This window comes from Daphnia pulicaria, chromosome 6 (genome assembly GCF_021234035.1).
Source record: "Daphnia pulicaria isolate SC F1-1A chromosome 6, SC_F0-13Bv2, whole genome shotgun sequence".
Lineage (NCBI taxonomy): Eukaryota > Metazoa > Arthropoda > Branchiopoda > Diplostraca > Daphniidae > Daphnia > Daphnia pulicaria.
In genome coordinates, this window is record NC_060918.1 from 12,142,155 (window position 1) to 12,166,059 (window position 23,905).

General features: G+C 41.4%; 5 protein-coding genes and 1 long non-coding RNA gene across 7 annotated transcripts; 2 read left to right on the top strand and 4 right to left on the bottom strand.

The window, feature by feature from the left end:
* Positions 1-113: 113 nt before the first annotated feature.
* On the bottom strand, positions 114-2,833 carry LOC124344163 (sphingomyelin synthase-related protein 1-like). The gene is made up of 10 exons (XM_046797634.1): positions 2,428-2,833; positions 2,083-2,362; positions 1,808-2,021; positions 1,661-1,738; positions 1,476-1,593; positions 1,362-1,413; positions 1,202-1,300; positions 986-1,124; positions 880-919; positions 114-811 (listed from the first exon to the last, which is right to left on the bottom strand). Exons 1-10 carry the CDS (start codon positions 2,599-2,601, stop codon positions 554-556), a joined length of 1,452 nt encoding a protein of 483 aa, XP_046653590.1. The 5' UTR covers positions 2,602-2,833; the 3' UTR covers positions 114-553.
* A 4,853-nt stretch (positions 2,834-7,686) lies between these two features.
* On the bottom strand, positions 7,687-9,735 carry LOC124344276. Its single transcript, XR_006919633.1, has 7 exons — positions 9,443-9,735; positions 9,258-9,368; positions 8,967-9,173; positions 8,674-8,896; positions 8,273-8,450; positions 8,018-8,209; positions 7,687-7,851 (listed from the first exon to the last, which is right to left on the bottom strand). It is a non-coding gene; the product is annotated as an uncharacterized LOC124344276 (long non-coding RNA).
* Positions 9,736-10,112: 377 nt separating this feature from the next.
* Positions 10,113-11,723, top strand: LOC124344233 (plasmolipin-like). Its single transcript, XM_046797750.1, has 5 exons — positions 10,113-10,273; positions 10,515-10,662; positions 10,760-10,939; positions 10,997-11,104; positions 11,171-11,723. Exons 2-5 carry the CDS (start codon positions 10,552-10,554, stop codon positions 11,270-11,272), a joined length of 501 nt encoding a protein of 166 aa, XP_046653706.1. The 5' UTR covers positions 10,113-10,273; positions 10,515-10,551; the 3' UTR covers positions 11,273-11,723.
* LOC124344154 (deoxyribodipyrimidine photo-lyase-like) lies at positions 11,440-14,317 on the bottom strand. The gene is made up of 10 exons (XM_046797619.1): positions 13,834-14,317; positions 13,638-13,763; positions 13,360-13,562; positions 13,238-13,292; positions 13,065-13,168; positions 12,797-12,995; positions 12,572-12,724; positions 12,468-12,507; positions 12,283-12,405; positions 11,440-12,216 (listed from the first exon to the last, which is right to left on the bottom strand). Exons 1-10 carry the CDS (start codon positions 14,111-14,113, stop codon positions 11,925-11,927), a joined length of 1,575 nt encoding a protein of 524 aa, XP_046653575.1. The 5' UTR covers positions 14,114-14,317; the 3' UTR covers positions 11,440-11,924.
* A 753-nt stretch (positions 14,318-15,070) lies between these two features.
* LOC124344193 lies at positions 15,071-16,942 on the top strand. Its single transcript, XM_046797686.1, has 5 exons — positions 15,071-15,532; positions 15,945-16,077; positions 16,137-16,240; positions 16,316-16,351; positions 16,411-16,942. The coding sequence occupies exons 1-5, from the start codon at positions 15,188-15,190 to the stop codon at positions 16,876-16,878; spliced, it is 1,086 nt and encodes a 361-aa protein (XP_046653642.1). The 5' UTR covers positions 15,071-15,187; the 3' UTR covers positions 16,879-16,942.
* A 466-nt stretch (positions 16,943-17,408) lies between these two features.
* On the bottom strand, positions 17,409-23,904 carry LOC124344110. 2 transcript variants are annotated; one of them, XM_046797557.1, is made up of 9 exons: positions 23,813-23,904; positions 23,668-23,726; positions 20,041-21,347; positions 19,153-19,961; positions 18,941-19,064; positions 18,636-18,867; positions 18,435-18,550; positions 18,086-18,358; positions 17,409-17,879 (listed from the first exon to the last, which is right to left on the bottom strand). In XM_046797557.1, the coding sequence occupies exons 3-9, from the start codon at positions 21,229-21,231 to the stop codon at positions 17,835-17,837; spliced, it is 2,790 nt and encodes a 929-aa protein (XP_046653513.1). In that variant the 5' UTR covers positions 21,232-21,347; positions 23,668-23,726; positions 23,813-23,904; the 3' UTR covers positions 17,409-17,834. The 2 variants fall into 2 exon arrangements, with proteins under 2 accessions (XP_046653513.1, XP_046653512.1); XM_046797556.1 differs by having other exon boundaries at positions 23,668-23,904.
* Position 23,905: the final 1 nt, after the last annotated feature.

Consider the following 23,905-nt stretch of genomic DNA (forward strand, 5'->3'; position numbering starts at 1 on the left):
GGGTTCACAAATATCTAAGTAGTTCTATCTAATTTGACTAAAATTAATCAGTTCATCACACTTCACACCAATAGTTCTTGATACTGTAATCATTTATTGAGTATTCAGAGAGCCACACTGGAAGAGGCATGTATTTTTCAACGTGCATTTCGCATACTGCAACACGTACGCTTTAATGTAAAAAAAAAAAAAAATGAGTAAAACAAATATTGGTATTTGTAGGCGTATACGACCACTAACTGAGAAATACAGACATCAATTCAGTTATTTCAAACATGGACTTTTGTAACTGACTTGTAATAAAGTTCAAAATTGTTCCTGCTAAATAAATTTTAAAAAATTTAGATATTACAAAAAGAAATACTAGAATGGATCAGGTGCATCTGTGCTTGCTAGAGGACTATTTATGATTAGATTACGTGTGTGCAAAGGACAATGAGGTCAGGACAGGAACGAACGAGGGCAGTCGATCATACTGTAGAGGTAATCCAGTGATGAAACTAAACTGAGTTTACAACTTAATACGTTACTCTTACTAACGGATAATGTCGAACTAATTCTTCTTTTTTGATCGCTTATTGCTAACGGCAGGCTTGATCTTGTCACTGGAGCGTTGTTCAACGGAACGGACAGTCCAAATATTTTTCCAGGTTTTAAGATAAATCTTTCTCAATCGACGACGGAAGTTACAAACCGATGCTTGGGTAAAGTGAGCCCAAGGCAACTGATATTCATTCGGAACCATTCCATCAATGCGCGCCTCAAAAAAGCTGAAAAGTGGGAACCAAACTCTTGCACGGTATCTGTCTCTCTGTAAACAAATTCAAAATAGAATTAGAGATTCAGTATGTGGAATGATGAATTTGTTTTAACTCGAACCTGTTTCAAAGTGCGGGAATTGGCCAGCGTATGGTAATATCTAAAAGCCGCAAGATACATTCATAAATTATGCTTGAATACATTACACACCGACTGTGCTACTTACAAAAACATGCGTGACGATATGTAGAAAGCAACGAAGACATCGATGGAGTAGTGTTCTCTTGCAGCCAAAATGAAGAAAACCCCGAATAAATTTAAAATCCAACTGAAAGTGTGTAGAAAATACAATCTACGTGGGGTATCTACAGTTGGCGCCGAGGGAAAAAAAATATGTTCTTCGAAAAAGGGTGGATAGGATTAGAAAAAAATATAATATTACATTCTGTGATGAAGAAATTGAGCATAGTCAATGTGACAGTGTGTCCCGAAAACATATAGTCTCCGCAAGTACGAACTCCTTGGACGCTCATACCAAAACCTAATCAATCAATCATAATAATCATAGCATAAATAAATGATACGTAAACAATCATACGAACCTCGCCATATTTCAAGAGCTTTTTCTAGTTTCGCCCATATATCACCATACGGCTGTTAATACAGATAAAATAGTAAACATCTGGAACTTGAATTAAGTGCAGAACAGAACGTACCCTCGGAGCACACTCCAAATGAGAACCTGGAACACTTAATGAAGTGATCATCATAGTGACGCATCGCAATAAAAAAACTGTGCCAGTTAGGGCGAAAAACCGGCGCATCAAAATTATTCTGAAAGATTAACAATATTATATTACAAATAATTTTCATGTTTAAAAAATACTAGCATAGATGATACCTGTGTTTATGACAGACAAGAACACAAATCCAGGTTATCAGAAGAAGGCATCCTGACACCTCACACATATCAAATGCCCTTAATAATTAAATTAAACAAAGTGATTAAGACAAAATGTTGGAATCATCCTTTAAGGAAAACTCTTACCAAGGAATAAGCGGAACATTGTCTAAAAATATATCGGGAAGAGGAGGATATTTCTTCATATCCGGTACACGATCATGCACTGTGACCATCACAAGGGAAGTAATAATGGTCACAACAACAAAGTAAGTGATGCTTAAAAATGTTTTCCCAATTTCTGGATCCAAATGAGTTGCCATTCCTGGACTTGTTGGAGACCCATCAGCAGGGCTAACAACTAAAATTAAGAAAATTTCAAAAAAAAAATTCTAGGGAAATTGAATACAAGTATAACTTACAAAAATTGAGCTCATCAACTATGAATTCAGGAGAGCTTTCTCTTGTTTCCATTCCAACTCCATTTTGATGGATGTATTCACCTGAAAAATTCATTACTTTTTTGGCATTAATAATGGCAGCCAACTTTTTCTTGGGAAATCCATATGTATCTTTGGAAGGAAAAGGGAGGGCCAACAAGGCCTTGCTACTCATTGGAAACCCCAATTTGTTAATTTTCTCCTCGTGTCTCATCCTTAAAAGAAAAAGTTGAATAGCTAGATTTTTCACATCTCCTAGAACCTGAAAGAAGAAGATAAAAAGAAGATAGGACAGTTATATACAACAACTTCATTTTCAAAACATACCTCCATGTTGATAGGTGGACTTTTCAAATCCTTTTCTGAGAGCATTAACAGGGCAGTTCCGTTGATTTTATGGACGTCACACAATACATGTGCGTATGAACCAAATCCGACTTCGGTAAGCCATTCTCTCACATGTGATTCATTCCAGTCTATTGGAGAGCTTGGGAGAGCCATGATTCGCAAGAACTACAGGACGACGATTATTTATAAAATCAGAAAATCTTGCAAATTACGGCTATCGAAAGTTCTAAAGATGTTTGACCTAATTCTACTCAACTTCAGTGTCGCACAACTACCACTGATCTGCGCATTTCTCAAGTTAGACCCAAAAATATGTGCCGTTTCACCATTTCGTTTTACGACTTCGTTTTCACTTTTGTGTAATGTCGTCTGCTATGCTAATACGATACGCATTGAACAACAATCCATGGCCTACTTAATGGTTAAGGCCTGTAGACTGGTAACCACTGCCATGAAGGCGAGAGGCGTGGCCAAATTCCCTAGCCCTTCTCCTGTGATAGCCAATCACAAGAAAAAATGAGGGTTGAACTTCGCCATCTGGCGTTTAAAAATGCTACCTCGTTGAAAATGACATAATAAATCCTAAGGAACGAAAAAAATTTATAAAAATAATATTCAAAATTTGTTAGTGATATGTTATAAATTTTTATGACACAGACATTTTATTCTGGGGTAATAATTAATTACAATTAGTTTATTTCACAATCCTTACTGTCATATAGAAATCTTGTCGTGTTGTTCACAACTAAACGGAAATACATAAGGTAGGGAACTGTAATTACGGGTAGGGAATGGAAATAAAGGATCGTTTCTTCACGTTTATACACGTGTTTCTTTAGTCTTTGCAGAATGGTCAACCAAAGATGTGTAGTGCGAGGGTGTGATAATACTACTGGTACTAAAAAAAAAAAACGTGTGTCTTTTCACGAGTTCCCCTCGAATGCCATTTTGCGTGGTCGATGGATAAGTGAAATTAGGAAACACGAAGGATTGAAACGGGACTTTTCAGATGGTGATGAATTATTTCGAAAAAATTGTGTCTGTGGTGAACACTTTACTGCGCCAAACTATCGGATCTACTGTAATTCCACGTTGCGACTTAAGAATGATGCGGCACCCGACAACTGGAAAACAAACACAACAAGTAAGTTTCTTGTTGAAACTTGTAAAGTTTGGACAAAAAATATATTTTTCCGATCGTTTTTCTCTCATTAATAGATAAAATTAATCAATAATAAATGAAATAGTGAAAACACAAAACGGGGATAGAAGTTGTGTCTTCTTTCGATTTGGCTATGGTAGGGTTATTGTCAGTCACGATTGAAGAGCAGATCTTTTGCCAAGTGAGAGCTTGGCCCAGCAAAGTGTTAGGAGGAGGCAGCTTGTTGGGTATCTTCCGCAAATAGAGCACCTATCCGGAGGTCAATCGATGGATCTCTTCTCCAATCCGCTTTTTTTGGCGCACCAGAGCCCGGATAAGCTTGTTTTGATTTTCTTTCGGAACACAGTACGGTAGCAGGGGTGGCAAATTCCAAGTCATCGACGATCCTTTCATCGATGAAACGCACCTTACTTGATTTCGATTCAAGAGCGTCACGTGCCTCCAAGCAGGTGGAATCTAAAGGCGGAGTACATGAGTTACGCACATGGTTTGATAGAAAAGATCCGTTCGACCAGCGGCAGATATCCTGGGATCCCGCCGGATCGGTCGATAGTTCCAAAGGAGATTTTCGAATTCGGCTGATTCGACAACGGGCAATACGGTCGCATAACCTAATTCAACCATTTCACCGCAGAAGGCTTCATGGTCACTCGGCTGACCGTTAGGTTCATCAATTTCCGTTTCAAAGCGCGTTCTGATTAAAGAAATGCCCGAGGACTATTTTGCGTCCCGTCAGTGGAGTCTCTCCTTCCAACTCCAATGTCGTGGTCGAAACATTTACGACGATGCCAACAATCTAGGATCTTTACCTCAGATTGCAATTGAGCGTAAGTTGGAGAGTTAGCCCCAGCGGCGCGGATGAGAACTCGGATGACAGGTCGGACAGCTTAAACGGCAATTGCGGTTGCGCCCGTTTCGACATCCGCATCCAGCTGAGAAAGGAGGTCGGTGATGCAATGGACGTAAACCTGGTAGGAAAGAATATGGTTAGAAATTCCACGAGTCAAGGTCCACTTCAGCTAGACAAATAAGGACTGATCAACCCAAAAATAACATTTCAAACGAAGAAGAAGTTTACCTCAATCTTTACACTCAGGGCAGCTTCTTGGGCCTTCAATGTTAAATAAGACGTATAAAGCTATTTCGAGGGGCACCACCCAGACGTGCGAGAGCACCGACGAATCCAAACCACCACGCACCGGCTCCAATCAGTAGTTCGTTTAGCATTTTGTGCGATTGATGGCTGGCTGATTCCGTGGCGGCTGTCACCGCAGCTTGGAATTCCGCCCGCTTTTCGGTGGAAATTTTGGGTGAACGCCGCACCGATGGCTTGTCGAAATCTAAGTTGTACTTTTGTCGACCGGAATCAACGTTTTGTGGGTCTGGCACTTTCCTTGATCCACTGCTATGGTCACCTGACTGAAGAAGACGAATGCGTTGGATGATAGCCCACCTCTGGTGTCTTGCGGGATTGATCGCAGGGCATCCGTAAGCATTGAAAACCGTACGCTCATTCGCCGTCTTGGTCGGCCTTGGTTTTGATTTGAATGCGAAATTGATTTCTGTTCGACACTCGATAGCTGTAGATGGTATAACATTCGACGACGTGTGGGAAAAGCAACGTGTCACAAAAATGACCATCCTGTGTATTATGGTTCTACCTGGGAAGAAAAGTTAAGTTCTATTTAACGCATAACACACACAATTGTATGTTAGTTTGTAATTTAATACCTGGTGGCGTTCGAATTGTTCCGGTATTTCTTCACGCCAACGTCAAGAATGAGGAATCGCATAGCCAATAAAACTGTTTTCCCCTTTCTTTGCTTACACTTCGTGGCTTTTCCTGTTCTGTGTTAACGCCTGTATTTCTCAAAGCAAAAAAAAATTTAATTTATTAATTTTCAATAACTAGAAGTCTAATGCACTACCTCTATTCTGTGTTGCAGGGGAGAATACCGAGCTGATAAACTCAGGCAAACGCCTGCATATTCCCAATATTCAGCAGGGTGGAACACCCACTCCTCATTTGGCTTTGGACAACAATAGAGTGACCCTTTCACCAATCCGTCGGCTTCTTCCATCGCCTACGCACGGAGTAGGACTTCCGCAGATAGCAAGTCCAGCACTATGCAGAAGAATAAACTTTTCCGAAGACGTATTAGTGAATATCGGCTCCTTAGATGACTCAGGCATTGACAATCACGATCAGCAAACGGACAATTCGATGACGGTGGTTGGTCCAGCAAACATTCCGGCGATTGCAGCGGATGTTTCGACTATTCCGGCGACTGCAGTGGATGCTCCGACTACTCCGGCGATAGCAATTGATGCTCCGACTACTCCGGCGATAGCAGTGGATGCTCCGACTACTCCGGCGATAGCAGTGGATGCTCCGACTACTCCGGCGATAGCACAGCAAGCGCGTCCAAGTGCAAGGCTATTTCGTCCCCGAATAACACGACGGCGTAACTCTTACGATGACTGGGTGGATTTGCAAACGAACGAAGTAGCTGGCCGTGCGGGTGAAAGAACTCTTTCCTATGTGAATTCAGACAAACAAAAAAAATTGAGGCATGAAAATTTAATGCAATTGCTGAGAAGAGAGAAGAAAAAATCCTTTAAACTAAAACAGAAAATTACTGAACTTGAAAACGAGAGGGATTGCGTTCCCCTAAAAATAAGGAAACAGTTATCGCGGATGGTCGTAAGCGCGTTCAACGGTGGGAAAGCGGAGATTTTTCTACTGGATCAAATTCAGAATTACGGGAAACTGCAAGGGGCACGCTGGACCGAAACAACAGTTGCTCATTGCATTATTTTGAATGGTCGTGCTCCTGGGGCTTACGAATTTCTGCGCAAGTCAGGAATCCTGCACCTACCATGTCGACAGACTCTTCAAGCCTACACTGGAAGATCTACTTTGGAAACCGGTGTGGGTTCTCTTGTGAAAAAACGTCTGATGTCGGAGGGTGAAAATCTATCCCACATAGAAAAAAATTGTTCCCTTGTTCTGGATGAAATGACAATTGGACCGGGTGAAGAGTACATCCCGCAGTTGGATAAATTTGTCGGGAAAGTCGACATGGGGGGAATAGTACATCCTAATGATCAAAATCAGCTGGCAAACAAGATGCTAGGGTATATTGTGGTGGGACTCAACACGTACTTTAAAATACCGGTGGCCTATTTCCTTGTCAGTCAACTTACGGCGAAAGAACAGGAAGCACTTACGCTTCAAGTTATCAAAGATGTTGAAGACTGTGGGTTCAAAATCAATCGGTTGGTCACCGACAATTTAGCCGTCAATACCAACATGTTCAAGAGGATGAATGGAGGTGTTCTGCACCCAGTTATCCGCCACCCAATTCAAGAGTACAGTGCGGCAGATCTACTACTAAAACCCTGGGTCTATCGACCTCTTTTCTGTAGCTTCGATTATTGCCACGTTACAAAAAACGTACGCAACCAGCTCCTCGAGCGGAATTTACATATACAAGGGAAGCGTGTGACGGGCGATTTTGCAGTTAGATTATTTGAGGAACAAACGGGAGAACTACTAACTGCTGTAAGGAGCTGGACACCGAAACATGTGATGCCCAATAACATTGAAAAACAGAAAGTGAAACCAGCAATGGACATGTTTCGTCCTGAAGTGACAGCAGCCATCGAAATGCACGCCGCACTTAAAACAGAAGGATTCGTCGGCGTCGAAAGCACGGTGAAATTTATGAAACGACAGCACCGATGGATTAGCTTACATGACGTAAGCAGCGTAAAAGAGCATCAACGGTACCGATTACCGGACAAAATGCCGTACTACTCTTCGATGGACGAGCGACTACATTTTTTGGAATTCGACTTCAATCCCCAGTTACACGCATGGAACGAAGAAATTCAAAATATAATCAAAACTATGCCTAACAATAGCCCAGCGGACAAAGACGCTATTAAAAAAACGAAAACGAAGTTTCTAACGCAAGAAACATACGTAGCCCTAACTTATACTACCACGTCAACAGTTGCATGCATACGATATCTACTAGAAGAATTAGGTTTCAAATTCGTACTTACAAGACGTTTCTCGAGTGACCCCATCGAACAGTTGTTTGGGGCTATTCGTCAGTTGATCGGCGGCAACTTCAAGGGCGACGCTACAGCTGTTTCACAGGCTTTTGAAAAGATACTGCGGACGGGCATCGCCTACAATTCAATCTACGGCAATACCACCTTGTCTCGCGAACCTGAAAAACAGTACAAATTAATAAGAGATTCAGAAAAATCAAAAACGTCAATGGTAAAAGCACTCCGTTTGTTACCGTCATCGAGTTTCCTGATACTTAATGACCTAACTAAACCTCCAGGTACATTTTTCAATGGAGAAAATGAGTAATGAATATTGTAACTTACCAGTTTTAATTCTTTCTGGAATTGTTAGTGCAGCCGAGGCCAACATCACAAGCTTGCACTGTAGCACTACTTTCTGGATACCTCGTACGTGTCCTATTGGAGCAAGAGTTTTGTGTGGATTGTGTAGCCCGCCTTCAGGGGATAAGAACCACAGACCCACTGATGCAGCTCATCTATCGACTAGGTTGAAACCTTTTGAAATAATGAAAAAAATTAATGTTATAATTAACAATGCTTCAATTTCTTTATACAGACCGGGGTGCCCTTATGTATCCCACAGTCGAATTTGTGTCAAGGCTGTGGACGGTTTATCTATTTGTGAAGGAAACCCTTCCGCGGATTTCCAGCTCGACTTCCATGTTACAGGGCCTTGTAGATTTCCTGCTACCCCATTTGGAGAAATGCATCACATTCGTTTGTGAAATTGCTCGCCCTGGTGAAAGTAACAAAGAATTAATTGATGTCATTTTGAGGAAATTTCTGAAACCAATCTTGTCGAACAAAAGAAAGTTACATTTGTGTTTAAACAAAAAGAGCAACAGTTTTGATCCCGCCAACAAAGAGCGTAGGGCCAGAACTTTGCGACAATAAATTAAATTCTACTGTAAACACTAACACTATTTCATTTCATAACTGTTAACTGAAAATATGCTTACCGTTATCAGTTTCAACCTTAGCAAACTCGCGTTAAGACTTTTCCAGACAACCAGACAATCCGATTCCATTGGGTAATGAAACTAGTGCGATGTCGCCATGATTGGGCTAATTTCATTAACGTTTTCCACATCCGAGAAGAAGGAAAACTTTTGGCGCATGCATGAAGCCGAATTGCAACAAAGACACTTAAAGGACGATTACAAAGTCTATCCCCAATATTATCTATAGATAGAATTTGAATTAATATATTAGTTTATAAATTATGAAGGAAATTAAGTAAATAATCATATACTTAGAACAGTAGAAGGGGCCAAGATGACATCGTTGCTGGTCATGGGAAGCATCTTGGCAAATTTTGAGTTACTAAACGAAGGGGGACAGCATATTTGGCTGAGGAAGCAATGCTGAGAGCCACTCACAATAACCATGAACACAATCTTCTATTGGGTCATGCTCGGTTGGCTTTACTAAGTGGTAAACTTAATCCATAACCAAAAACCTGTTAGCAGAACAGAAACAATGAATTACTTTGACTGTCTTTTCAATAATGAGTCAGAACGGCAGAACCACTTCTTCCACACACCAAACAACATATCTGTCAGTACTCAACTCAACTAAATCGAGAGATGTTATGCATTAGTTATGCCTATTTTGGTAACATTTGGCTGTCCAACAAAGGTAACTGTTTGTTCGCCTGAAAGAAAATATAACATTGCATTAGCATGATTGAAAAGAATATTTACATCTAACATTTAAATTAGCAAATACGTGTTTAAGGTGGGAGTTGCAATCAATGTAGATCTATTTTCTATGTTTGCCTCGTAGAAGAATAAGAGGGAGGACCAGTTGAGATACATCTTATCTTGTTACATCCTCCTGTTACATAAATTTGGTTTACAAATAGAACAAAGAACAATTAGTTAATTGCACAGACATAGAAAACATTTGAAACAAACTTGAAAACTTTGGTCTTTTAGCACTAGTTACAAACACAATCAGTAGACTATGGTTCCATACTAACTTTTTGATTAGAATTCATGCGGTTTAGAACTCCTAGATTCATCTACAGACACAACTCAAACTTTCATTCCACAAAAATTATGGAGCAACTGCCCAGAAGTCACAATAAATTCACGAACTTTATTAATCCTCAAAATCAGTGTCGTTGACAGTTGTAGACGCCAAAACATGGCCAAACGTCACTGCACCATTATCTTTCCCCCTTCCTATCTAACGAGTTGGGAATACCGAACGCCAGATGGCGAAGTTCAACCCTCAATTTTCGCCTGATTGGCTCTTGCCCGGGAGAAGGATAGGAAATTTTGCAGCTTCTCTCGCCGTCATATGGCAACATCCAAGTTTACAGGCCTTAACCATTTAGTAGGCCATGCAACAATCATGATATCATTCGCCGCTTGAGGTGCTGGCGTCATCTCCCCATCCCATTCTTACTCAACCCTGAATTATTTGGGCGGCTACCTCTACCAACTCAGATCTGTTATTCCTGTTAACCAAAAAGGATCTGAAACCGAAGCGGAAAGCTCGAATCTGCATTGAACTTCCTGATCTGTGCACAAAATTATAGATTAAGAACTACAGGTTAGTGAAACTGTGTAATAAGTCGTCACTACATTACGTAGCCAATATATCTTTCTTTACCTATTAGTCACTAGGCAATTGAAATTCTTGTAAACACAGCAATCTCTGCTTTTAGTATAAACTGATTGATGTGTTTTCTCCTTTATCCTGTTATTAGCTAATGGAAAACTAGTTTTTGTAATGGTACTTTTTATTATAAACTTTGCTAATGATGTGTTCTACTTGTATGCATTCAAAATAGTTGAGTTGCTGCCTTGGTTATTATTAGACGAATCAGAATGGCCACTATTACCACTACAACGACAACTACTACAGGTCCTTCACTGGGAATATCAATTGACAGAGCATATATCCATACCTTGTTTGGAAGATTCAATCTAATTACTTTGGTAAATATCACCTGTTGAGTCAAGGCTGTGTTGCATCATTAGGTTTTATGGAATCTGAAAGTTTCTAATGTATTTATTTTTTTCTCTGTACATTTAGGTTATCAATGTGATTTGTTTCATTTGTGTTGCTGCACAACCCTGGAGCACTTACATACCTCCACAAGGATGGTTTTATTTTGTTTGTGTCACAGGATTCTGGTCAGGTCTCATTGAACTTTTCCTGGGTTTTTGTCGTCTTCAGGATAGAATGGTCAGAGTAGTCCCCTGGAAGTTAGGGGTAAGTTTGTTTTAAAAATTAATTTTTCACAAATAATCATTTCTCAATGTCTTTCAGCTGCTAATCTTTTATGGTTTGTGGTCATTCTTCTATCTAACTGCCGCCAGCGCTGTTACTCATTATGCCGCCAACTACGAGAATAGGAGTGGTTGGTACGCTGGAACGGTAAATTAAAGATATTGCTGTGTACGTACTGATAGGTAAAGAATTTACCATTCAACATTTTCCCAGGTATTTGGATTCATCGCCACAATCATTTACGGCATTGCCGCTTACTACCGATTTGTTGATTGGAAGGGAGTTAATACTGCTACCGTTAGCAGTCCCGCCTAAGTGTTTCAGATTATCTGTAAAAGCATAATCTTTTACAACTTTTGCTGTTGTCGCACGTTCATTCTCAAACACTCTTCGATCTGATGTGTCAAACACTAAGTTATGTCACCATACACCTTGATTTGCTTTGTTGGCTTCTGACCATTAATCTGAAATACTTCTTTAAATGTTTGAGTAATTTCTCTGTTGCACTCCCACAAACTTTTTTTTTTTTTTTTTGTTTGTATACTACCTGATGCTGTGCCTTCTGCCGCAAATGCCTTCTCTGAAATTTTTGAAATAATATTTTTGTCTCTCCCGGTCGGTTGGCATTCTGGCAGGAAGTAATGCATCCAAGAATAGTACAATCTAATATAATATGTTCTATCTGTTAATTTTCGTTCTAACGTATTCTGGCCTTTTCATTTGTGCAATAAAGCAATAACAATACAAGACAATAGATTAGACAATTGTCAATTTTTCGTTGAACAATCGAAACCGTCCAAAATCTGCTTGACAGCTTTCATTAACATGAGAAGAAAAGATTGAAAATACAATGAATTTCTGCAGTGTTTATGATCTGGATTTAAAAGAATATCCGTATCGTATAAATTAAATTGGGTGAATTTAAATAATTACGGCAGTGGAGATCCGCACAAGCATACTTGTGCACTCAGTCATACTTTACGCCTTTAATGGGGTAGGCTCTTGCACCGAAACGATGAACGAACGCCACAACGTCAAATTTTCGTTGACAACCCTTGTAGTTCATATAGCGAATTTTCCCAAAGACATCTCGTTGCTTCCATCCCATGTCATGGATACCACAGATGGACCACATGCAACCAACGTAACCGCTCGGATCTCGTCCATCCAAACTGTATCGATCGTTCAGATATATGGCGATTCTCAGAGCTTCTTCTGGCGTTTCTGTCCATTCCAGGATTTTTTTGGCCCAGTACATCCTGTTCAACCCCCCAAAAAAGAGAAATAAACTCAGAACTGACAAAAACAATAAAAGTGTTAAGAACCTCAGAAATCCGTGCATTTTGCCAGTTCTAGTTAGCTGAATTTGAGAAGCGTTCCAGAGATCGTCGTGAGTCTTGCCCTCTTCCAACTGTTGCGCACTAAGTAGCGCAGGGCGTTTATCTTTCCTACAACCGATTCAAAATTAAGATAAAGTGCATTTGAGAAAAGTGGGAGAAAAATCACTGACTTGTGAACTTCCAACGTTTCCTGAGCCCAGTTTGCCGCACCTAAATTAATAACCGTAACAAAATAAATTAAAGTTTTTCTTTGTAGTTGTGGTTGAGTCACAACCTTTCAAATTATCGTAATTGGGATTATAGAAACAAAAGTTGTCCGATAGCTCACGTCGAATGATAGTTTCTTCCATATACGCATCTACACTTTTAGCGTGTTTGGTCTTATATCCTTTAACCTCTAGAATGCAACGCTGAGCCGAAATTTGACCTGTTCACAATAAACAATTCAAAATTACAACATCAATCTTACAATGGAACATTTTTTTATCGAAAATCGAACCAAAGTGTAACCACGGGGACAAGTTGCTCAGCGCAGCTAAGTTGGGGTCATTCCGTTTTTCCGCGTACATCTTTAAACGCTTTTGATAAAAATTGAACAATTCTTGTAGGCCACTTTTCGTTCCCGGTGTAATCCAATCTACTTCGCCAACCGTACGATCAACTTCAAGGTAAGCATCTGCTGCCTTCCAGTCTACTGACTAGTGGATTTGTCAACAACCAAAATATTACTGAGGGAATTCTTTTTTTTTTTTACTACTTGACTTTACTTTTGCTTTTGTTTTGGCTGGATGCGGGTGTGCTATAACTGGAGGAAATTCGGTTAAAAATTCATCCAATTTATCGTTAATCTTTTTTCGAATGGTTCTCGCTCCTATCACGATTGAAACGACAAATTATATAAATGCTACAGAACTTTTTACAGAGCGAAAAATATTATTACCAACTTCTTGTTTGTCAGAAGCTACCCAAACAGGAACAATATTGTGCGCATCTATCTAGAAAGAATAAAATAGGATTAAAGTTGCTGTCAAAGGAAAGTTTTGAATGATCATTATTAGGTACCTGGCAAAAGGGGACATCTTTGGGAATGCTTTCCTTGACTTTATCAATCCATGAGAGGGGAACTCTCAAAGGCGAGAAATCAGCCACAACAGCATCCAGTTTCAATTTTTTAATAAGGTCTGGCACACAAATTTGAGATTCTCCTTTGAGCAAATGGAATTCTATCTTTAGTTTCTGGCATTCAGTCTCCACTTCCTCTAGACCTAAAAGATAAGATAATAAAATAAAAATATAAAATTTTAGAGCTTCAATAAACTTTAATTAAAGGCATACTAGACCTTTCAGCATGAATCCAAAATGTCGAATGGTTGCCCCAAGAAACGTTGGAACCAGGCAAAAACAAATGTGTAAGGGAAGTTTCATTTTTAAAGCCAATCTCTGTGCATAAAGTAATGCCCAATTGTCTTTGAAAATAAATTGAAGTTAAAGTTAACAACTATCTGCTTTCTGTTTATATTTTTTATTAAAAACTACCTTGCACTCTTTGTTCACGAGACATCCAATAGAGAATTCCTCCCCCAGAATCTCCCAACTCCATTGATTTCGATAGAAGCCGACATCTTTTCTTGTTGAACTTGAATTCAAGAATATTATCAGCACATTTTTTCCTTTTTAAATGAATATTGGCCAGAAACCCTGAATCAGTAACCAACGATGCTGAAGCTGAACTGTCCTCATCATCAGAAGGTTCCAATTTAGGTTTCTTTGTTGCCGGAGGTTTTGAAGCCCCTTTAGAGGAACTAGGCTTACTCATTTGAAAGGTGATATTTATTCCACTTATGAGATTTATTCCACTAAATTACTTTTAAAATGCAATTTTGTATGTTTCGACTGTCTGCTCTACGAACCACCAGCTTTGTTGTTGGATTGGATGGCATCTGGCGGTGAGAATTAGAATTTTTACTTTGGTTTACTTATTAATAAGCGGGAATTTTTCGGTACACAGAAGGGTTAAAGAAAACGGGAAATAATTTATAAAAAAAACTAATAGACATGTCAGAACACACATACTTCATAGACATAAAAAATGTAAACCATTAATTCAAATCTACAAAAAAAGGTGATGAATTATCTTATTTTATTCCTAAACACAGCAACGTTTATTTCAAATAAAATGATTAAACTTTGATACTTCAGTTCCTGGTTTGTGGTTAACTATACATGTAATTGTATGATAAGAATAAAGACGGCTCATTTCCTTACTACGACGTGCGCACTCCAGCCTTTCAATTACGTCATCGGATGTTTAGAAACAATCTACGAAACAATCTACGTATCCTTTACTGATATTGAACGTAATAAAATAAGCGCACTTTTAAATTTTATTGTCAAGTATGAAGTAAATGGCATGTCGTAAAATACAAATTTCTAAAGTGAAAATGTTCGCGACAAATTGTTTGTTTGTTAACCAACGAATCGGAACCAATAAAATTGGAGTCCACATAACACATCCTAAAATTTCAATTTCTTTTTCATCAACTTGATAAAATATACGTGCCAATTTTGCGTGTAACAATAGTGAAAATAATCTAAGGTTTCACCGACATTGTTGTAGTGATTAAGTTATTGCCCTGGGCAATTGGGCACCCGTTCAGCAAAGGTGTGAACACACGAGAGGGAGCTATCCGTTGTTGCGTTTCCCCACGTGAATTTAATGAAAAGTCGTTACACCATTGGCTGTTTTCAAGGGCTCTGAGCCACACCTCTCTCAAAAAATATCCCTCCGGCAATTAATAGGTGGGAATAAAAGAATATGGACATATCCACCGAGAACTTTTGTGTCAACGACAGTCTGATAAGTGATGCGTAATAGTGATCACCTGTGAAAATGAAGCTGGATCATTGGAAATTGGAAGCTGTGGAAGTCGAAGATGCCGAAGAACTCTTTTGGCCAACCAGTCCAACTCGTTATTATTCCATCCCTCGATCAACCCAGCAGCAGAGACCCGCTGCTGCTCCTCCTCGCATGGACAAATTGCACAGTCCAACTCCTTTGCAACAACTAGCCTTGGAGGCCTTTCTCACTCAGCTGAAAAACTTGTGCCAAGAAAAGAATTACGGCGAAAACAAACGAGCGTTAAAGCATTACCTGAAATTTCAACTTCCTGCCACCATTCGACAGCAGCTGCTCGATACGTCGATGAAAGACAGCCGCATCTACACACTCATTGATGTAACGTATCGACCCTTTTTTTTTTTATTTTTCTGCACGTGGAGCTGCTGCTGCTGCTGCACGAACGGTTATTTTTGGCGGCGATTTTTATTTCCTTGTTATCGATTGAGTTGGGGATGAGAAAATTTGATCCTCCCCACGCAGCGCCGCCATGCGTGATAACATAACCGGTAGAATATAAAAGCTTAAACACATATCTGATATGTGTGCATACGTGGCTATTGTTTTTTTTTTTATTTTTCAATCTCAAGGACGTGACAAAGGCGGAATGATTGAATATTTGCTGATAATAGTTTTAAGTCTTCAAGGTTAATTTTCATATCATTATTTGCCTCTTGTCTGATTCCGTCTGATCTTGTATAATCCTGACGTAATCCAATGCATTTTTACTATGTTTTTATAATTGATATAGTTGAGCATGTTTGAGCTTTTGTTGTCGACCTCCGTTAAGCACGTTCACGTGCAATCAGTTCGGACATTCTTCCGGCAGTCGTTCGTGACTTCGCTGCGCCAACTTGGCACTGGACTTGAAAATCTAACCATTCGTATGAATTAACCTTGTAATTGCATATTGAGAATTATTCATCAAATGATCTTGAAATAGAGGACAGCTCGTGGCTGCAGCGCCGTGACTATTTACCCCCCGCTTTGGCACGAATGACGCATTTACGTCGAATTTCGCTACGCTACTTGGCAAACGACATGATGGTAATTATTGTTAATTAATACGTTTCAACTGGAATTTTCCCTGTACAGTAGCGACAATGTCTTTGAATGGAGCAGATTGCAGCATTGGCTAAAAATTGTCGTCACCTCCAGGTATAAATAACTCAATCAACATTGAATTTGTTTTTAAATGAAAGTTGGTTGTGTTGAAGGAAATGGACGTGTGCTATTCGATTGACGTAACCGACAGTGGAATTGTACTACTCTGTGACCCTGATCTGATCAAAGAGTCGACAGCGCAAGAACCGCAAACATCCGCTCGCGGATGGAAATCCGAACGAGAGCGTTGCCGGAAGATATCGGCTCCAGCATCACATAACCATGTTTCCGGATGCATGGTTTGGTTTCCTCGACTTCTCGTGCGCGGTATCCGACGCTACTCGGTCGTCGACGAAAAGCAGGTCAACAAAAACAACAGAGAACCCAATTTGGTGTACGACGACGACAATTCCCCGCAATGGCCAGAAGATGAAGAACAAGAAATGATGGCCGACGGGGAAATCCCTCCGACTTGCATCAAATCCCTCCGGCGGCTGGAAATTCTCGGCACCAGCATCACACCGTCGGGAATTCAAATGATTTCGGCAGCAGCATCTCCCGTCATCACTATCGTCACTTGAATTATTGCATCCCCCCTCCAAAAAAAACTGTTATTTGCTCATTCAATATAATAGTTTTATGCTACGCACATGCTATTTTGTCTGTTTCTGTATTTTGCATGTCAATTTTTTGTGTTAACAAGTAAACTAAAAAAAAGAAAAATTTAATTTGGGAGATGTCACTGACATTGCGCTCGTAAAGTATGGCAACCACGAACAGCACGGGACAGGCCAGACACAACTGGATATATTGGTCGGTTGTCTTCCGCTTCTGGCAAACTGATTAGGTGCCACATGGCGTCGCTTTGTTGCGTGTACAATATTGTTCTACGCCCGTCGGGACTGGCTGTATTTTTGTATTAGTTGGCCCCATCTATCGTCATAGATTTTGAAAGCTACTGTTGACTTTTATCGCTATAGTCGACAGTCTCGCGGCGTCGCAATATAAAAAGAAAACTTTGGCAAACTTGGAGGCCGCCGCCGTGTTTTCCCTCCCAATAAAATATGGCGACGAGAAAATTGACAACGCGCCTCCGTCTACGCTCGGCGGATTATTGGGCCATACATCTGTATTATTTCCGAAATGTGGACTAACAGACTTGTTTCTAAAGGACGACGCTATGGTCGCACCCATGGCTCTTTGCTTTTACTGCATAAAATAGGGTAGTTTAAACGGGAAAGACATAATATACTATATAGGTATAGAAAAGGAAACAAAAAAATGTGCCAAATGATTCAAAGTAAATGCAATCTCTAGATATTTGGTTTCAGGGAGGGAAATGGAAAACAACAACATTACACTATATATGATAAGGAAAAATTGAAGCAACAGGAAAGCACACGCACAATGAATAATAAAGAAATTTCGTGGACACTTTTGCATGATGGCATCTGTCGTCACAATTTCCCTGCATCTCTGAATTGAACTTACTTTGCAGCCAAAAGCGATGGATGATGGACACGTCGGTTGGGGGTTCTCACGAATAGTTTTGACGAGCACGGGCCTGAAGAACAGCTTTGACCTGAAACGAGGAAAAATTTTGAGTTTCATTTGACGTCATTAGAAAAAGAAAAATAGTATCGAATGACGAGAATAAGATCCCGTGTTTGGCTATCGAATAAACAGCTGATGAGAATCAATTTTGATAGCCAAAGAGAGAAGTGGGAAAATTGAGGAAAAGTGCGCAGTATTGAGGAATCGAGACGGGTCAAACGGATGATAACCTACACGATCGCGATCCTGCTGAACCAGTTCAATGGGCAGCTTGTTGGCTTTGTTGCGTAACGCCTTGTCAGCGCCATACTTGAGCAAGATATTGACCAGCTCCAATTGCTGCATGTCCGTGACCTCGGATAAAGTAGCGGCGCTGTGCAATGGTCGGTTGTCGTTGTACATGGGAGCATTGGCTGAACCCGGACATTTCGATAGGAGCAACTCCAGCAGGAAAGGGTCGCGTTTCTCAACGGCAATGTGCACTGGAGTTTTTCCGCTCGTAATGTCCTTAAAACCAACAAAAAAACAACATTACAGTTGACCTCTATTTAACCAAAAAAACACATGTCTTCAAGTCAAATACCGATAGGCCAGCATCCGCCCCATGTTCAAGTAGCAACTGAATGTTTTTGGTGAACCCTTCGCCGATTGGATCGTTGGGATGGTACAACATGACCGTCTCGTGGAGGGCAGAACGTCCTGTTTATCAAATAACGAAATGCAACGCCCATGAATATTTAAATCTTATCACGAGCCACTTATTTAATTAAAAAACGGCACTTACCTGTATGGTTCCGGGCATTGAGATCGAACGCTAATTTGTTGTCGGGAGTCCGGACACGCACCAAATAGCGGAGAACTTCATAAAATTCATCGCCCCACATGGCCAGGTAATGAATGACCGTATTGCCCTTCTCGTAAGTTTGATTTAAAGGGATGCGCAGGGCACTCATCGTTTCGGCCAGGTAACCGGCCACCAAAGGACGGCGCTCGCTGGCCGCCAAATACAGGGCCGTCTAAAAATAACCGTCAAGGCAATTCAAAAATCAAAAAATCTACATTGAATCTAAATTTTTAGATTTATTATACCTCTCGTCTGTTATTCATTGCACAAAACACTTTCGCCGGCTGCGGATGACTTTTGAGACGTTCCAGCAGGGCGTAGAGATCTTCGATTTTGTAAGCCGGATTAGCACAGGCCACCATTAACGGACTAAATCGTTTGGAATTAAAACATGAATTATCTAACGCACCTTTTTGGTAAATCTTGTTTTTTGGTAAATCTCTAATGAAACACTTACGTGTCGCCATCTTGATCCGCTACCGACAGGGCTTCCATTGTCGACTTGACAACTTGGCGCATGGATTGTTCCTTAATTTGTGGATTCAAACTGGTAGCCATCTCCTCGTGCGCAGATGGAAACCTTTTTTCCGGTGCCGCCTGCGGTGGTGCTGGGGGTGGCGATAGGGCTGCAGATGGTTGCTTGGTAACGGCGATTGCTGCAGGGCTTGCTGGCTGTTGTTGCTGTGGTTGTTGTTTTTGTTTGGAAGCGACGACGGCAGGACTGACAGGTTGTTGTTGTTGCTGCTGTTTAAGAGCGATGACTACAGAGCTGGAAGGTTGTTGCTTGGGGGCAATAACTTTTGGTTGCCAAGACGATGTGGAAGGGTTGGATTTATCCAGCGGAATGAGCGGAGGTGGTTGGGACGGCACCAACGTCATCCGTACCATTTGCTTCTCGACGGATCGAGGCAGCGGACTGCTGGGTCCCGGGCTGCTGTTGGCGGAAGAGAGCGGAGGCGACATGACAAATGGCGAATTCGGCGACGACGACGAATAGTGCGGTGAGGCGCCCAATGATCCTTCGACGAAACTTCTCGTCTGCCAGGGACTGGCCGGCGAGCCCACCGAACTGGCGTATTGCGGTGTCTGACATCCCAATGACGGCGGCCCTGTCGATAGCTTGTCGCTCAACGGACTGGCCGGCTGGGAAAAGGGTTGGCCGTACAATTCTTCGAAATCCATCGGTCCCAATCCTTTCACGGCGTCACTGATGGGGAACAATTGACACACCAGATGGATCACGTCCTGGACATCCACACGCTGATCCTGTTTTGTTTTTAAATTCGGGCGTTAATTGAAATGGATGACAAAGTAATTTGACAAGAAGTTATAAAATGAAATTCACCTCGAATAAAGATGGTAAAGGGTCGCGAGCGAAATTATTATCAGCATGCCCTCGATAAGATTGTTGTTGTGCATTGGCCTGTTGCGGCGGAAGTGGCTGATAAGCTGACGGATTGGAATACGACATCTGGACCGGAGGATGTGAATAATTCTGCTGGTGGAGACTGTACGGATGGGTCGATTGGTGGGAAAAGTGCATTCCGCGATGTCCGTGGGAAGATGTCGATCCACTGGCGTACGGATGATGACCGGAATCGGCTCGGCGCAACGGGTACGGGGCGTTACTCAAACCGGCGTTTCTCGTCTGCCGCTCGTGACCGAGTGGTCCGCGGCATAAAATCTGTGGCGGCCCATCATCCGGCATGGTGGCGAATCTAGCCGGACGCAAGACGGAAGATGCACCAGGTGACGACGAAGTTCGTGTCAATTGCTCCGATTTGCCTAGAAAAACGCGGAAGAAATTGCGAATGGCCGAGTCGCTTCCAAAAGAATCCTGGAACATGTTGAGTCCGGCCGGGCTCTTCCTCTTGACCTCAATCAAATACATGAAGAGGAAGGATTGCAGTCGCTTGAGCGCCATGGTGCGATATTCTTCGGTAAACTGTCGCAGATTGGGCGAGTCCAATCGGAGAAAACGGACCAGCCGGTAATAAGATTGCCGGAGCATTTCTCTCTCCTGGGCGCTGAGACTTTTGAGGGCGTCGGACGGCCCGGGAGGGAAAAGCGGAGTCAACGGCGGCGGAGGGCCGAGAACCGATTTACGGGTGGCCTGGGTCAAGTCCAGCGCTGTGTTGTCGTCGTCAGAGTATTCGCTCTTGTTGCCATCCTCCAGCTTGTTGTTGTCCTTGTTGTCGATTTTCTTGCGCAAATCCAACGCCATGATCAACTGGTCGACCAACTCTTCGATGAAATCCAACAGATCGTGGGATATGATATCCAACGGCTCAAACAAGTCGTCGTCTCCCGAGTTTAAATCTTCGCTCGACGACGATTCGTCGGTCGGCGATGTCGATCCGCTGAGGCCGATCCCTTGGTCTTCGCTCAAATCTTCGTCGAAACGTTGAGACTCCAATTTCTCAATCACAAAATCCAATTCTTCTCGATGCACTTTGTCAATGTTGTTGGCTGCAGCCTCCACACTATTATTGGGTTGTTGTTCAAACTGGCACTTGGAACTCTTCACGGTTTCCATGGCTACTAAATGCCAACCAGCAGCAGCAGCACTGGCTCGAAAGAGCTCGTGAAATCATCAAATGGCGCGTTCACTTGGTGGTAATTTAGATCTTTCCGATAGCCGAGGATCCTGAACTATATCGAAACAAATTGGTTGGTGATTGGTTAAAGAGAAGACGATAAAGATAAGCAATAATCAGCTGCTAAGTGGAACCGACGGTATCAATTACAAAGTATAGTCTGAAAGCGACTGGAATATCATCCTGGCCAGCCTAGTGGACACCCATTCCCGCTATCATCAACAGATAGTGTACAAGAAGATGAGATTCCAGACACGCGGAGAGAGATTTAGTTTGAAAATAAAACTCACAGCTTGTTGTCTGCTGCATCGCTAGAATTCGCCAGGATTTGTTTAATTTTAGAAAAGCCTATTCTTGCTTAGTTAATGCAGAGAGTCGAAACCATCTCAAGGATAGCCGATAGCTGCATTAGAAGAGAAAGGACAGTGCTCAGCTGAATACAACTTCCTTTCATGGGTTGCCGAAATGCAGCAGCAGGAAAACGTCGTGACCAGGTTTTATATAAAAACCGGAACGTATCGTGTGAAAGCAAACTTGCTCATTCCGAAAAAACACATATAAAACATTATAACAGCGTTGGAAATAACTGGTGAGCAATCAACTTTAAATGTGAATTGTCTTTTCGATTATTAACAGATCAAACACATTTGTTTTCGGGGGGTTTTTCGAGAAAAGAAATTATTTAATGAGAATTGAGAACGTCCATTACACACGCAACTTGAACCTAAAAGAAAAGTTAGTCTAACGGCTTAGTAACCTTTGGGTATATATTAGTTGATGTTGAAATCTGAAAGAATGTTGTTCGACTAGGAACCGGGTTTTTTCCGTAAAATAGCCGAAGGAAAGAGGCTTTCGAAAAACCAGTTTGCAAGAGCTCAGTAGTTGATCAAAGTTAGTTTTTGTTGTTTTTGTTTGATAAGAGTAAACTTGTAGTAGGTAAGGAGAGCCCATGAAAACAAAAGGAACGGATCTTGCGGGTTCAGCGCTCGAAAGATAACTCTGAGCTACGACATCGTATTGCATCACGCGCTTACTACACAAGTGTGAGTGTGTGTCTACACGTATTTTGTTGTTAATCTTCCATTTCCTTGCCCGTAAACTCGACGACTATTTTTCCTTGTAACGAATGTGACCGCAGTCCAATAAAACTATATTTATTCGTATAGTAAATCACAATACAAGAGCCATCTTCAAAGTATCGTAATTGATTGCTGGTGATGATACGACATTTGATATATGGTAGGACGATTATTGCTAGTTGCTTAGTAACCAAGATTCCAAACTATTTCCTAGCGTGTCCTATCTCTAAGTGGGTGGTGAAAGATCCTTCAATAGATACCACTTACCATGGCATTGCTAAAATAAACTTGAATTCGTCTAATACGCTTACGACTGACGTTGAAAAATGCACCCCAGAGCCTGCATGGTTTGAACGCATATATGCTAATCAACAAGGCGTGGTCCCGATGTCCCAACATTTAGATACGAGAGGGTATGCGCAGATTAACTGGTTCCCGAAAACCATCCTTAAGGTCACAGGGTTTGGTTTTTTCTTCAGCAGGTGTGCTTTCAAGTTTGGTAAAATGTCTAACCCACCAAATAAGATCTCTCTTTTGCATCTAGCAACGACATGGCAGCAAAATGATTTTCTGGGAAAACTACACGCGTTTGGTTATGGCGACATGTAAAAACCAGATTTTTCTTGTCTACAACAACTATCGATTCACATTTGCGTATCGTCGTGGACCATTTCATGTTTAAAAATCCCCCCGTTCGCCTGAAGTGAAATAGCTTTGAAAATAAGACATTCTACCCTGCAGACATATCATTCTTTCTCTTTGGGTGCATTTCATTTTCGGCCATATAAGTGTCGATCCGTCTTCTTCAAGCGCGGCGTTTTCCAATTGGCCAGTCTCGGTTGGATAACCGTAGGGGTTACGTCACGCGGACCCGTAAAACTATCGATGCGTAACAACAGTCTGAGTGCCAGGACGTTTCAACGTGTAGGCAAATAACTGTTGGCTCGCACGAAACCTCTCCTTAAATTTCCGTAATAGGACTGGTGTGCGCATATTCCAACAGGTGAACTCCCCATCCTGGGCCCCTCAAGGCTCATGCAAAACGCGGGACTTTCCCTCTGAAATAGTAGTTTCCAGTTACACCTACACACAAGGCCAAAGTGTGTCATATACTTTGCCTTCGTTTTTATCTCTACCCGCCCGAATTGTATACGCAGTTGGTTATCTGTTGATTTACAGACGCCAGACGAACGAACCAGTTCGGTTGCCATACAACCAGGCGGAGTTCTCTATACAATTTTAGATTCCAAGCAGACACACACGAATGATAGTGAACGAAAATAATCGAGGACTTACTTTTCACGTGATCGCCAAACAGACTGCCAAAAAATTTGCACGACCACCTGTTTTCTTGCCTAATTAAAGAAAAACAGGATTTTCTTTTATTTGAATCCACCAGAGAAGAGATGAAACAAAGTAAAAACTTGGAGAAACTCCTGACCTAGCAGACACAGTCAAATAAACAAGTCCACAAGCTCAGAACTTTACGAAGCAACTCACAATGCCGACGGACCGTCACGTACAGATAACACAT